This window comes from Manis pentadactyla, chromosome 1 (genome assembly GCF_030020395.1).
Source record: "Manis pentadactyla isolate mManPen7 chromosome 1, mManPen7.hap1, whole genome shotgun sequence".
NCBI classification, from domain to species: Eukaryota; Metazoa; Chordata; class Mammalia; order Pholidota; family Manidae; genus Manis; species Manis pentadactyla.
In genome coordinates this window covers 150,108,195-150,122,676 of record NC_080019.1, presented here as the reverse complement: position 1 = coordinate 150,122,676, position 14,482 = coordinate 150,108,195, and the positions used below count along the sequence as shown (strand labels likewise).

Below are 14,482 nucleotides of genomic sequence, written 5' to 3'. Positions count from 1 at the left end.
CATTGTATGTCCATGGCTCCTTTATCAAATATTAATTGACCATATATGTCTGGGTTAATGTCTGGATTCTCTAGTCTGTTCCATTGGTCTGTGGCTCTGTTCTTGTGCCAGTACCAAATTGTCTTGATTACTATGGCTTTATAAATAGAGCTTGAAGTTGGGGAGTGAGATCCCCCCTACTTTATTCTTCTTTCTCAGGATTGCTTTGGCTATTCGGGGTCTTTGGTGTTTCCATATGAGTTTTTGAATTATTTGTTCCAGTTCATTGAAGAATGTTGCTGGTAGTTTCATAGGGATTGCATCAAATCTGTATATTGCTTTGGGCAGGATGGCCATTTTGACGATATTAATTCTTCCTAGCCACGAGCATGGGATGAGTTTCCATTTGTTAGTGTCCCCTTTAATTTCTCTTAAGAGTGACTTGTAGTTTTCAGAGTATAAGTCTTTCACTTCTTTGGTTAGGTTTATTCCTAGGTATTTTTTTTTTTATGCAATTGTGAATAGAGTTGTTTTCCTGATCTTTCTGTTGGTTCATTGTTAGTGTATAGGAAAGCCACAGATTTCTGTGTGTTAATTTTATATCCTGCAACTTTACTGTATTCCGATATCAGTTCTAGTAGTTTGGGGTGGAGTCTTTAGGGTTTTTTATGTACAGTATCATGTCATCTGCAAATAGTGACAGTTTAACTTCTTTTTTACCAATCTGGATTCCTTGTATTTTTTTGTTTTGTCCGATTGCCGTGGCTAGGACCTCCAGTAATATGTTAAATAACAGTGGGGAGAGTGGGCATCCCTGTCTAGTTCCCGATCTCAGAGGAAAAGCTTTCAACTTCTCACTGTTCAATACAATGTTAGCTGTGGGCTTATCATACATGGCCTTTATTATGTTGAGGTACTTGCCCTCTATTCCCATTTTGCTGAGAGTTTTTATCATGAATGGATGTTGAACTTTGTCAAATGCTTTTTCAGCATCTATGGAGATGATCATATGGTTTTTGTCTTTCTTTTTGTTGATGTGGTGGATGATGTTGATGGACTTTCGAATGTTGTACCATCCTTGCATCCCTGGGATGAATCCCACTTGGTCATGGTGTAAGATCCTTTTGATGTATTTTTGAATTCGGTTTGCTAATATTTTGTTGAGTATTTTTGCATCTACGTTCATCAGGGATATTGGTCTGTAGTTTTTTTTTTTGGTGGGATCTTTGCCTGGTTTTGGTATTAGGGTGATGTTAGCTTCATAGAATGAGTTTGGGAGTATCCCCTCCTCTTCTATTTCTTGGAAAACTTTAAGGAGAATGGGTATTATGTCTTCCCTGTATGTCTGATAAAATTCCGAGGTGAATCCATCTGGCCCAGGGGTTTTGTTCTTGGGTAGTTTTTGATTACCGCTTCAATTTTGTTGCTGGTAATGGGTCTGTTTAGATTTTCTGTTTCTTCCTTGGTCAGTCTTGGAAGGTTGTATTTTTCTAGGAAGTTGTCCATTTCTCCTAGGTTTCCCAGCTTGTTAGCATATAGGTTTTCATAGTAGTCTCTAATAATTCTTTATATTTCTGTGGGGTCCGTCGTGATCTTTCCTTTCTCGTTTCTGATACTGTTGATTTGTGTTGACTCTCTTTTCTTCTTAATAAGTCTGGCTAGAGGCTTATCTATTTTGTTTATTTTCTCGAAGAACCAGCTCTTGGTTTCATTGATTTTTGCTATTGTTTTATTCTTCTCAATTTTATTTATTTCTTCTCTGATCTTTATTATGTCCCTCCTTCTGCTGACCTTAGGCCTCCTTTGTTCTTCTTTTTCCAATTTCGATAATTGTGACATTAGACCATTCATTTGGGATTGTTCATCCTTTTTTAAATATGCCTGGATTGCTATATACTTTCCTCTTAAGACTGCTTTTGCTGTGTCCCACAGAAGTTGGGGCTTAGTGTTGTTGTTGTCATTTGTTTCCATATATTGCTGGATCTCCATTTTGATGTGGTCATTGATCCATTGATTATTTAGGAGCGTGTTGTTAAGCTTCCATGTGTTTGTGAGCCTTTTTGCTTTCTTTGTACAGTTTATTTCTAGTTTTATGCCTTTGTGGTCTGAAAAGTAGGTTGGTAGGATTTCAGTCTTTTTGAATTTACTGAGGCTCTTTTTGTGGCCTAGTATGTGGTCTATTCTGGAGAATGTTCCATGTGCACTGGAGAAGAATGTGTATCCTGTTGCTTTTGGATGTAAAGTTCTGTAGATGTCTATTAGGTCCATCTGTTCTAATGTGTTGTTCAGTGCCTCTGTGTCCTTACTTATTTTCTGTCTGTTGGATCTGTCCATTAGAGTGAGTGGTGTGTTGATGTCTCCTAGAATGAATGCATTGCATTCTATTTCCTCCTTTAGTTCTGTTAGTATTTGTTTCAGGTATGTTGGTGCTCCTGTATTGGGTGCATATATATTTATAATGGTTATATCCTCTTGTTGGACTGAGCTCTTTATCATTATGTAATGTCCTTCTTTGTCTTTTGTTACTTTCTTTATTTTGAAGTCTGTTTTGTCTGATACCAGAATTGCAACACCTGCTTTCTTCTCTCTGTTGTTTGCGTGAAGTATCTTTTTCCATCCCTTGACTTTAAGTCTGTGCATGTCTTTGGGTTTGAGGTGAGTCTCTTGTAAGCAGCATATGGATGGATCTTGCTTTTTTATCCATTCTATTAGTCTGTGTCTTTTGATTGGTGCATTCAGTCCATTTACATTTACGGTGATTATTGAAAGGTATGTACTTATTGCCATTGCAGGCTTTAAGTCTGTGGTTACCAAAGGTTCAGGGTTAGCTTCTTTACTATCTTACTGTCTAACTGAACTCGCTTGGTGAGCTATTATAAACGCGGTCTGATGATTCTTTATTTCTCTCCCTTCTTATTCCTCCTCCTCCCTTCTTCATATGTTGGGTGTTTTGTTGTGTGCTCTTTTTAGGAGTGCTCCCATCTAGAGCAGTCCCTGTAGGATGCCCTGTAGAGGTGGTTTGTGGGAGGCAAATTCCCTCAACTTTTGCTTGTCTGGGAATTGTTTAATCCCTCCTTCATATTTAAATGATATTCATGCTGGATACAGTAGTCTTGGTTCGAGGCCCTTCTGTTTCATTGCATTTAGTATATCATGCCATTCTCTTCTGGCCTGTAGGGTTTCTGTTGAGAAGTCTGATGATAGCCTAATGGGTTTTCCTTTGTAGGTAACCGTTTTTTTCTCTCTGGCTGCCTTTAATAGTTTGTCCTTGTCTTTGATCTTTGCCATTTTAATTATTATGTGTCTTGGTGTTGCCCTCCTTGGATCACTTGTCATGGGAGTTCTGTGTACCTCTGTGGTCTGAGAGGCCATTTCTTCCCCTAGTTTGGGGAAGTTCTCGGCAATTATTTCTTCAAAGACACTTTCTATCCCTTTTTCTCTCTCTTCTTCTTTTGGTACCCCTATAATGCGGATATTGTTCCATTTCGATTGGTCACTCAGCTCTCTTAGAATTCTTTCATTCCTGGAGATCCTTTTATCTCTCTCTGCATCAGCTTCTCTGCGTTCCTGCTCTCTGTTTTCTAGTCCATTAATCGTCTCTTGCATCTCGTCCATTCTGTTTTGAAGTCCTTCCAGAACTTGTTTTATTTCTGTATTCTCCTTCCTTAGTTCTTGCATATTTCTCTGCAAGTCCACCAGCATGGTTATGCCTTTTGTTTTGAATTCTTTTTCAGGAAGACTGGTTAAATCTGTCTCCCCAGGTTCCTTCTCAGGGGAAGATGTAGCATATACGGAAGCTGTCTGGGTTAGTCTTGTCTGGATCATATTTTTTTGCCTTTTCATGTTGCCAGGTGCTATTGACTGTCATCTGGGAGGGCCAAACTTTTCACTTGCTACTGGCCTTTCGTTACTGGGACAGCTGCGACCCCTAGTGGCTTGTCTTGGGTAATTGCGTGTAGACTGGGTCTTTGTGTCTTGCCCGGCCGGTATGGAGCAATCTCCCTTTCTGAGGGCCTGGTCTGCCTTAGGCTGCTTCTCTGCTTTCGCAGCGCCTGGAGGGGTAATGGATGGGGGCGCTGTTTGGCTGTTTACCTCCGTGAGGGGTCTCAGAGCTGTTGCCCAGGGGGTTAGTGTGCCCGGTTTTCCCTGTAATTTCCAGCCACTGGGCTGTGAGTGACCTGTGTTGTTTTCATCCAGCTGTTACGTCCCTGTCCCTTTAAGACTTTCAAAAAGCACTCGCTTTTCTTTGTCACAGGGGCATCAGCTTCGGAACCCGCTCAGAGGTTTTGCTGCCCTGTTTCCCTAGTTTCCAGCCCTCCACGCATGCACTGTGTCTGCGCTCTGGTGCGGGTGGCTGGGGCTGGGTGTTTAGCCGTCCTGGGCTCCCTCTCCCTCCCGCCGGGAGCTGGGGGGAGGTGTGCTCAGGTCCCGCCAGGCCAGGGGTTGTATCTTACCCCTTTCACCAGGCGCTGGGCTCTCGCACGTGTGGATGTAGTCTGGCTGTTGTCCTGTGTCTTCTGGTCTCTCTTTTAGGATTAGTTGTATTTGTTGTATTTTCAAAAATATATATGTTTTTGGGAGGAGATTCCCACTGTCCTACTCACACCACCATGTTGGCTCCCCCGCTGGTGTCATTGTTTTATACTGTTAAAACGTTTTAACTTTTATCCATTTCAAATGTATTTTCATGTTTCATAATGTAGTATTAATAAATGTAGATAAATAACAAATATACATATATTATGGACATGAGCTCGAACTTTTGTTTTAGAAACCTGGATGGGTGTGATACCCAGCCGAGACTCCTGGTTTTAGGTATTATTTGTTCTTAACTTGTGTTTGGAATCAAATATAAAGCTTGTCTTCAACTGATCCTAATGTCATGTCAGTTTTCTTTAACATCTCCTGATCTGCTTATTTCTTACCATTTCTACAGTTTACATTCTAGTGTAGGACTTCATCTTCTAGCACTCAAGAAAACCACATTAAAGTTTCTTCTTCTTCCCTGTCCCCAACAAGGCAGTCAAGTCTTTAGAAGATTTTAAAATGTTAAACCATGAGGTCTAAGATAGTAGTATAAATAAAACATTTCTTTGAGCCTCTTATTTTGACATGCATTACTGCAAACACATGGTTACATATTTCATGTAACAGATTGTGGAATAATGGTTGAAAGTAAGACTTAGGCCCTGGTTCTGCCTTTCTAAACCTTAACTCCATTGGAGCTTAATTTCCTGACCTGTAAAATAAGGGCTTTTTGAATTAAACAATTTCTAAGGTGAGTCCAAGTCTCAAAATTATACAAATACATGAATGCCTATAAATTACACACATATTTAATTTTTAAAAATAACTAGAAACTTAGTCAACTAAGCTGTCCCTTTTGGGGCTTTTGAAAAAAAATAAAAATGAGTAATTGTATCTTGTTTAATAAAAATAAAAAAATTACGTTTTTAAACATTTAAAAATTTTTCAGTAATAAATGTAAATGTTAATTAAGTTTATTTCAAGAGGAAGCCAGTGATAGAATAAAACCATTGTAAACAGAACATAATCAAATTTTAAAATTAATCGGTAGTTGCTATGCTAATGAAGGTACAATCCTATCATTAACATTTTTAAATAACTAATGAAATAATATGACCAACAGAAGTGCTACTGTTACAGTTCTAACCTGTAAGACAGACCCCCAAGCAAAATTAAGGTGCATGCAAGATTTGAGCACAGGTTCCCAAATGAACTTTATGTTCATGATTCAGCAGAAATGATTCATGATTCATGCAGAAAGAGCCCTGGAGTCAGTCAAGAGAACATGATTCAGCAGAAAGAGCCCTGGAGTCAGTCAAGAGAACAGGTCACAGTATTGGCTATGCTACAAACTGGGCAAGTTATTTAATCTCCAATAAATATTGCTGAGTGGATGATTGAATGAATTTTTTTAGTCTGAGTTCAGTTTCATCATTTATTAAAAAGTCAGATTGGACTTAATGCCCTCCACAGGTTGTTACAACTGAATTTTCTATGATCTAGTATTTTATGTGGGGAAATAGAAACTACTTCAAGCACTAATATGCTGATAATTCTAGTTATTATTTACTAGGATACTCTCAGAATCACCTTTATGTAAACAATGCCTCATGATCCTGACATGCCTTCAGAACTAGTTTCCAGGTGTTGATCCTATCAATTTTGAGAGCACTTACATGCCTGCTCCTAACAACACAAGATGGCGAGATGCTCAGAATATAAAATCTTTCTCTACCGTTGGATACTATAATGCAATTATCAATGCATAATTTTTAGTACCCTCTTTTGAGATGACTATTGTTCCCTGTATCAGCATACTGGCCCTTCTTGAGATATACAACTTACTGATATTGACAGCTCTATCTTTGGAGGCTTGCTCTTGGTCACTTGAGCTGACCTATCTCAAGTTTATTATATATTTTATGCTTGAAGTAACTCTGGCTCTTTTATCTCTTCAAAATGATAATAACTACAATAATTGAACAAAAGTAAGTAGTTCCTCTCACAACAGATTATTTTTAAAAATATACAGAAAATGAAAATATTTCTCAAGTGGTGATATAAGGAATAACAATTTCAAAAACATAAATGCCAGTGGAAAAATATCAAAGCTTTACCCATTTCAATTCAAGATTTATCTAAGGAATATATCTTTACACAATGATTTCAGAATCTGAAACTTTAATTTTAACATCAGCTTTTTTCACTCTAGTCCTAAATATGTGGCACACTTGTCAAGTACGTTTCAAAGACAGTGAAAAACTTCTCCCTTTTCTCACAATTAAGCATTCTTCAATTTCTTTTTTTCTACACATTGTCAAAGTAGAACCCACAAGTAAATATTTGATGGTTTCATCCCATGAATACATTTATTTATCTCACCCCTCCATTTTATAGTGGTAATCAATGGATCATGAATTTCAGACAATATGCCTCATTGTTTCATTTTTTAGAGTTCAGCAAGTATGATGCATCTCTAAAAGGAATTTTTTTTAAAGAAAGAAATGGCTAGACATCAGATAAGAATGTCTGTGAACTTGTTTATCCTTCATTTGTGTTGGCAAACGTATCAGTACTAAGGGACTGAGACTACTAAGTGTTGGAGACAGGGATGAAAGCAAGCCTCTGCCCACCAGATCTAACAGCAAAGTTGAAGAAACTGTCAAACCACAGATAGGCTATAGAGGTATTAGTGTTTTAGTAGCAGTGGAAAAACTTAGGGTGGAAAAGTGATATACAGCCAAAATGGAGTTGAGCAGAAAGAGAACTTCTATGAGTAGAAAATTTGGGAACACAATTTGGAAACTGCTCCTCTCAAAATGTCTTGCTATTAAGCTGATATGGTTGTAGTCTTCAAAAGCCTTTTAACCAGCACTACAAAGATGGTTTTGAATGCCATAATTAGGACTTTGCCCATTTAAGTCTTTGAGCAACTTAATTCTAAGTAGTCTAGGGAGTGGACATTGTCCAGAAGGTTTTAGTGGAAAGGAAATAGTTCTAAATGTCTTCACATTCGCTAAAAATAATAAAATCTGGGAGGTGTGCTGGTTTATTATGTGGATGAATATACACTGTGACATCTTAGGGGAGACCAACATTTGCCTCAGTGAGACAGGGTGGGCATAACAATTTATTTGAACTCCTCTCTGTCTGGTTCTTTTACTTCTGGTTATTTTTTGCTCTTCTCTTACGATGTTATTGCAGTTAAGATAGCTGTTGGCACCCTCCTGTTTGACAGGTTATTGTCCCAACCTCCTCTTACCTCTTTCCCTGCTTCACCCAAAGAAGGACAAGGAGGTTAAAAAATAGAGTGGAGTCCCAAGATAGAAAGCTTAACTAAGGCCTACTTCTGTTCTGAACAAAAAAGATCTTTGTCACTTATACACTAATCCCAAGGGGTAGGTATAGACTTTTCTATGAGGTCAGGGCAGGCTCACTGAAACATCTGCAGAACCCTGGCAGTAAAACTTCTAGATTACAGGCTGGCATTTTTCTGACTACCAAAGTCTCTTTTATTTCTTTCTAAATTGAAAAACAAAAAAAACCTTTATAACATCTGTTTCTCTCTTGATTTATAAAGTAATACATGTTCTAGGTTAAAAAAAAATAGGGAGATACAAATATAGACTCATGAATCCAACCATCATTGGTCTTTAGTACTTGAATCTTCCAAAGATATTTAAAACTATCACCTAGAATGGAACTTACCTTCTTTCTATATACTGCTTTTCCCTCTATAATCACCATCCACTTAGTGAATGGCACTATTCTATGTGGTTACTTCAGCTTAGATGCCCAAGAGTGTACTTGATTCTTCCATTTTCCTCACTCCCGCCTAATTAGTACCATAATCTGAGATTTTTAGTTCCAGATTAGTATGTGTGCTTTTATTTACAACTCATATTTTCTTTTTCTGGAATCACTTTTGACATTAATAGAATTTCCATAATAGCCAAATTAACAATAGCCTACTAACTTGTTTCCTCAGGTCAGTCCTGTTTTTCTGTAACAACTGCATTTGTAAATTCTTTGTTTTAATCATTTCTAAATCAGCTGGCATATTTCTTCACTTATTTTCCTGATCAAAGACATGTAATTGGATTGTTTTCCAAGTATTTGAACTGTTTATTTCTGTTGCCTTTCTCAGAAACTATAGGGCTTGGCATCTATTTTAATTTATTAATTTATATTTTTATTATTAAATTAATATATTTTATTAATAATAAAAATATTAAGTATTTTTTCCCCTTGAAAAACTCCATAGACATTTATTCTGACATTTGTTATAATGGAGAATATCATTGCCAGCCTGATTTTATTTTTTCCTTTGTGGGAATCCTGTTCTACATGAGTCCTGAATTTGCAGGAACTTCTCTTTATCCTGAAAATTGAAGACTATAGTGGGATATGGCTACAGGTAACTATGAATTAAAAATTAACTTTTAGACATTTCCTTCCCTGATTTGGTTTTTCCGGGAGCTAATCTTCTGCTGACTACCTTCACTACACTTTTAATTTAGTAGCTTCATCGCCATATAATATTTTACCTACATACATTCTTTGGGGTTATTCCTTCTTTACAATTTCACTTCCAGTTTCATGGAAGATACCCTGATGTCAACCACAGCAAGAACATTAACTGTTTTTTTTTTTAACTTAACCTGACCATGTAATTGATGGTAATTGGTGTTACTATATTCATCTTTACCTAGGATATCTAGAACAGTGAGCTGTTTACTAATGGGTAAGTAGGTCTCTGCCAAATCCTTCAACCCCAGACCAAGAGAGAAGGGAGAATTTATAAGTTTAATATGTTAGATCAATGACCCATGAAGCAATAAAGAGACAACCATACCTCTTTACAAAACTTTCTTACTTCTAGGTATTGGGGTAGGCTGCATTTAGTTCAGGTCATACTCTCATTCTCTTAATAGAAGGAGCATTCATATACAGAAGCATACATCCCATTTTTAATGTAGGTAAAAGTCACATCAGGATTCCTGCTCTATGGTCTCTGATGCACACGTGGTGCACTTTCAAGAAGCCCCAAGAAGAATGAGATTGGCCAAATACCTAATGCCCCACTGTCTGCTAGTTCCCTAACTCCTGTTGTTATAAGCTAGAGGGAAGGGAGGAGTCATTATTGGATAGCACTGGAAGGTCTCTCTTCTTTGTCTCCATACCCTTATCTTGCACTTCTCTATTTAATTACCTTCACTTAATCAAGTATTGTTGGGCCCATCCCTCAATCTGGCCTCATCCCTGAGTACTTGGTCTTAATCCAAGTTCCAGCATTCATTTAGAATTTCTTTCTCATTTTATATTATTTTTGTCATTTTATTGGGAATTTAGAAAATCAAATTAATGGGTTTTAGAGACCCAGTGCATGAATTCAATCACGAGCCTACGGAAAGCTCAACAATGAACAGATAAAAAATAATCATCAAATAGGTGCATCATATAAGAAATGTGTCATCTTTTTGTGTTGAGGTAAAGAACATTATTGGAAGCCAAGGGCTAAGAAAGCAAACTTATAGAAACCAGTAAATGGAACATCTAGTTCTAGAAATGAAGTTTCCTCTTATTCCACTTTCAATGGATAAGAAGACTTAAAAATTTGAACAGCTCAGGTTTTAGGAAATCAAAAATTCATGAAAGAATAGAATAAACTTAAGGGCTAGATCTTGGTCTTATTGTGAAAACAGAAATCCAGGTAGTATGATTAAGAGCCCTTTATACATAGACTATAAGCTTACCTTAAGCCAGATCATTGTGCCAAGAATGATGCCAAGCTGATGCCCCTATGCAACAGTACAATCACTGCCCCTGTCTAACAAATGAGGAAGCTTATGCAGAAATTATGTGACTTGTCCAAAGTGACAGAGAGTGAGTGGCATAGCTGGGATACTCACACTTGGAAAACTGGAGATGGAGGGGTGGGGGGTATGTGGAACACAGAAGGAATAATTAACTCAAATCCAGCAAAGAAAGTGTGGTCCAGGGACCAGCACCATAGACATCACCTCAGAGCAGTTAGAAATGCAGACTATCAGGCCCTACCCCAGAACTACTGAATCATAATCTGCATTTTAGTAAGATCCCCAGGTACATTAAAGTATGAACAGTACTGTTTGTCCTACTTATGGTGGAGAAAGAGCATGATCTTAAGTTGATAGGAATCTGTATGAAAGATGGATCAAACTGAACCACTTGGGGAAACAGGTTTATACTAGTAGAAAATGGGTGACAATAGGATTGTCATTGGATTATCAAAGGTCAGTCAAAAACCTGGAGAATTCACAAAACTTAGCAATGCAAGGCTTAGGGGAGTGTATATGATGGACTACATACTGGCCTTTCCTGGGTCCCTGAGGACACAGGCCTGCTTAGAACCAACAACAGCAGCTCGGTTCAGGCAACAAAGGATGATTCTTCAGGAAAAGCTAAACTAGGAGCAAAAGGTGAAATCTCTCCTAGGTGGCAGGAGTTAGAGGATCAAAAATTCAAAGTAAAAAAAAAAAAAAAAAAAAAAGCCACAGCAATAAAAATGGCAGAAAGATTTCAAAACAAAGCAAAAGGAGAAGGGGTGGGCTTTAGAATTTGAGCAGGAGAAAGAAAAGGGCATAAAACCATGAATTCTTTCTTGTGAAATTGGTTGTTTTGATAATGGAACAGAAACCCTGCTCATAATAAAAGGTAAATAAAGGATATATCCCTTCAGAAATGTGATGTCACATATTTAAAACAAAAGTCAGACAATGTCTTTCATCTACTCTTTAAATATATCAGTAGCTCCAATTGTCAATGTTCAGCTGACATCTCCATGAGGCATTTTCTGACCCATCCCATTTAAAACTGAAATTTCCTTCCCCAATACCACCATGCCAGCATTCAGGAGCTCCCTCACCTGCTTCATTTTTCTCTAAGTCATTTGTTGCTCTCTAAAATACTCTTAATTTACAAAGACTTAATTATTGTCTTTTTCTCTACACTAGAATGAAACTTCACAATAGCAGGGTTTTTACTGTTTTTGCTTACTACTGTTTTTCCCAGAGCTTAGTATCTAGCACATAGCAGGGACTTAATAAATATTTGCTGAGTAAAAGTTCAAGAATGGATTGCCAAGAAGAATACATGTGCCAAAGGAAAAATGGATTGGAAAATTGTTTTAAATACATGAATATAGACTAATTAGAATGTAAGTACCATGAGAACAGGTATTTTTTTTACTTCTTTTGCTGATTCTAAGAATGGTTAAAGTAAAATGTTCAATATAGTGTACCTAATTTCACTGATTATAAGATGTACTTTTTTTTCATATTTTTACAACTCTGAAATCAGAATATGTTTTATATTCAGTGCTATCGTAGAATCCATGTCAGCCTGGTAATGGTCATAACACAGTTGTCATTCAGCATGCACAGACATGTAAAAGGATGTATATTGGTGGTTCAGAATGAAATCCAAGAGACTAGCAGAACACTTTTTTAAATCTTGGGAACCAAATGGTGAGGGTAGAGTACAAGGTGATTAATCTAACAACACCCCTCAAGCAGGAGTCAAAGTTGGCTGGTTAAAAAGAACCGTAAAGCCAGATTAAGCTTTAATACCAATGGCTTTTTCTTTCATTAATTATTTTAGGAAATACTACATCACCAACACTTTTGATATACCACTAAGACAAAATGGTGCAGGAAAACTGATACTGACACTGATGACTCAAGTGGAAAAGCAAATCTAGAGTCAGATTGTGAATGTGGAGAAGTTTTAGATATACCTCAGCCAATTAAGTTTGCTTATAATCTTCCTAGTTTGCTTATAATTTTCCTAGTTATGTAGTCCATAAAAAGATTTTATAAAAATCTATTTTAATTCAGTCTAAAAGCTCTCTTTCAATAAATATGAAATAATTTTTTGAGAGAAAGCACTACATGGTTTTTCTGCTGATCTCCTTCCTTAAGGTGGATAGCAGTACTCCTGGTTGACATTTAACAATATTTGTTAACACTATAGGAATGAATATAAATTATGTGGTCAGAACACTCTACCCCTAGGGGGAGCTCAAAGTACATCTTCCTTTATTTCACCCAAGAGCCTTGCTATGAAATAATGCCAAGGACACTTAATAGCCACAGTACTAGGTATTGATTCCCAAACAGTAAGGTCAAATATTCTTGCACCTATAGGATGGATCTTGGATCTTGTGTCACTATTGAAATAGATGAGATAATCAGGGTACAGCCAAGAGAAAAAGTGGCATTGGACACCTAGTCTAGGCAACAAGAGTACTTTTCCCTAGGGCTGAGTTCTACATGGGGCCTTGAAACCAAAGCCTTAGCAATAAAAAGTTATTTAGTTATGTCCAGGATGTGCTTAAGAATCTACAAAGGGTGGTAGCAGCAGGTTCTGGTCTAGGAAATGTGGAATTGGAATTCTATCTATGAACTGTTTAGAAATACAACCAAAAGTTAATTTTAAGAATTTTCTTTATCTCCCAGTGTAACAGGATCCTAAACATTGCAATCTTAGTAAATACAAAAACTTACTAGTCATAAATAACCAATATTTTTTCTTAGGGGAGAATAAAGGCATGTTTTAAATGTAGAAAGAATGAAATAATAAACTGTTTTACCTGGAATGATCCAAGAATATCCTTTAAGGGCTCTTCATAAAACTCATCTCTTCCAAAGAACAGCAGCAACTCAAAGAAACTCCTAGAAGAATAAGTGAATGATGACTTTCATTGCTTTTCGACTTTTTTTTGGCCCCAATTTTAAAGATTCTCAAGAGATAACAGCTATGTAGTATCAGGCATTTAGTTTTAAAGTAGTTGGTTTTGAAAAATTTTATTGATCATTTAGGATTCATGTTATTTTTTCAGTAAAATTTTAATGGAAATGTCTTCAAGGAAAATACAAAGAAATACACTGAAGTTCTAGGATCATACAATGAACAATTACGTTACTCATGCCTGTCAGTGTTCACTGTGCAAAAAAATGCAGTGGAATGCCAGGTGGCAAAAATGTGGCTATGTATGTCAAGATGATCTAAAAGAATAGAAACATACTAAATATTTACCACTGAGAAAAGGGTGAATTAATTACAATATACACATATAACAAAATATAATGCAAGTATTAATGAGAATATTAGAGTATATACATCTATGTGGATAAGGAAAAAGATTCCAAGATCTATTGTTAAGCCAAGATATAGAAATACATTCATTACATTATTATTTGTGTACATAAACACCAATGCATATTGTCAGGGATATATAACAAATTGGTAAAAGCAGTTGGCTCTAATACATAGGGGAAACAGAAACTAGGGGTCAGGGAAGAAAAAGAGGATTAACCCTCTTGCAATTATTTTTTTATCAGTTAAGTATGAAAATAGTCCCATCAGTATACCTCTGGAATCTTCTCTGTCTCTATTAACAAAGCATGACTTATCTTCTGAAGAGACCCACCTCTAATCTCCCTATTCTGCACTTACAAAAATTCCATGTTCAACACAGCTGCCACTGTTATCTTCATAAAACACAATAATCTGACTACTTACAAATTTTACAAACTGCTGTTTAGACTGTACCATCTAAAGCAGAGACTTTCAGCTAACACACTTGTGTATCAACAAAGTATAGTTTTAAAATATTTTCATTCCTACAATAGTCAATACTTATAAACTTGTGATATTTCAAATTAAATCTAAGTTTCTCTGAGCTTTTGAAAAACAGGAACCTCTGTAACACAGGGCTTACATCTCTCCATGGCAAAATAAGCTGAGCAGCTACTGCCATTAGCCAGAGCATGAACCTCCTCTCCAATTTGCCACTCTCCATCTACTGCTCTTATTTCTCCGACATACTGCCTGCTTGACTTACTTATTACTTACATTCTCTTTTTATTCTATTTAAGTATTTGAGATCACTGATCTAAAGTAGTAAATTCAAATTCTTTATCTTAAGAACCTT

The 14,482-nt window shown here is 36.7% G+C and overlaps 1 protein-coding gene and 1 long non-coding RNA gene across 10 annotated transcripts in view; one reads left to right on the top strand and one right to left on the bottom strand.

Moving 5' to 3' along the window:
• The window catches only part of ZNF654 (zinc finger protein 654), a 99,565-nt gene that overhangs the window by 27,746 nt on the left and 57,337 nt on the right, over positions 1 to 14,482 (bottom strand). For 4 of the 5 annotated variants that reach the window (XM_036898906.2, XM_036898924.2, XM_057501911.1 and 1 more), the window contains one exon: positions 13,139 to 13,220. The exons of the other annotated variant lie outside the window; for it this stretch is intronic. In XM_036898906.2, coding sequence (XP_036754801.2) covers positions 13,139 to 13,220 — 82 coding nt within the window. The remainder of the gene's footprint in view (positions 1 to 13,138; positions 13,221 to 14,482) is intronic. 5 annotated transcript variants of the gene reach the window in all.
• The window catches only part of LOC118919218 (uncharacterized), a 104,117-nt gene that overhangs the window by 32,636 nt on the left and 56,999 nt on the right, over positions 1 to 14,482 (top strand). The gene's annotated exons all lie outside the window — the stretch shown is intronic.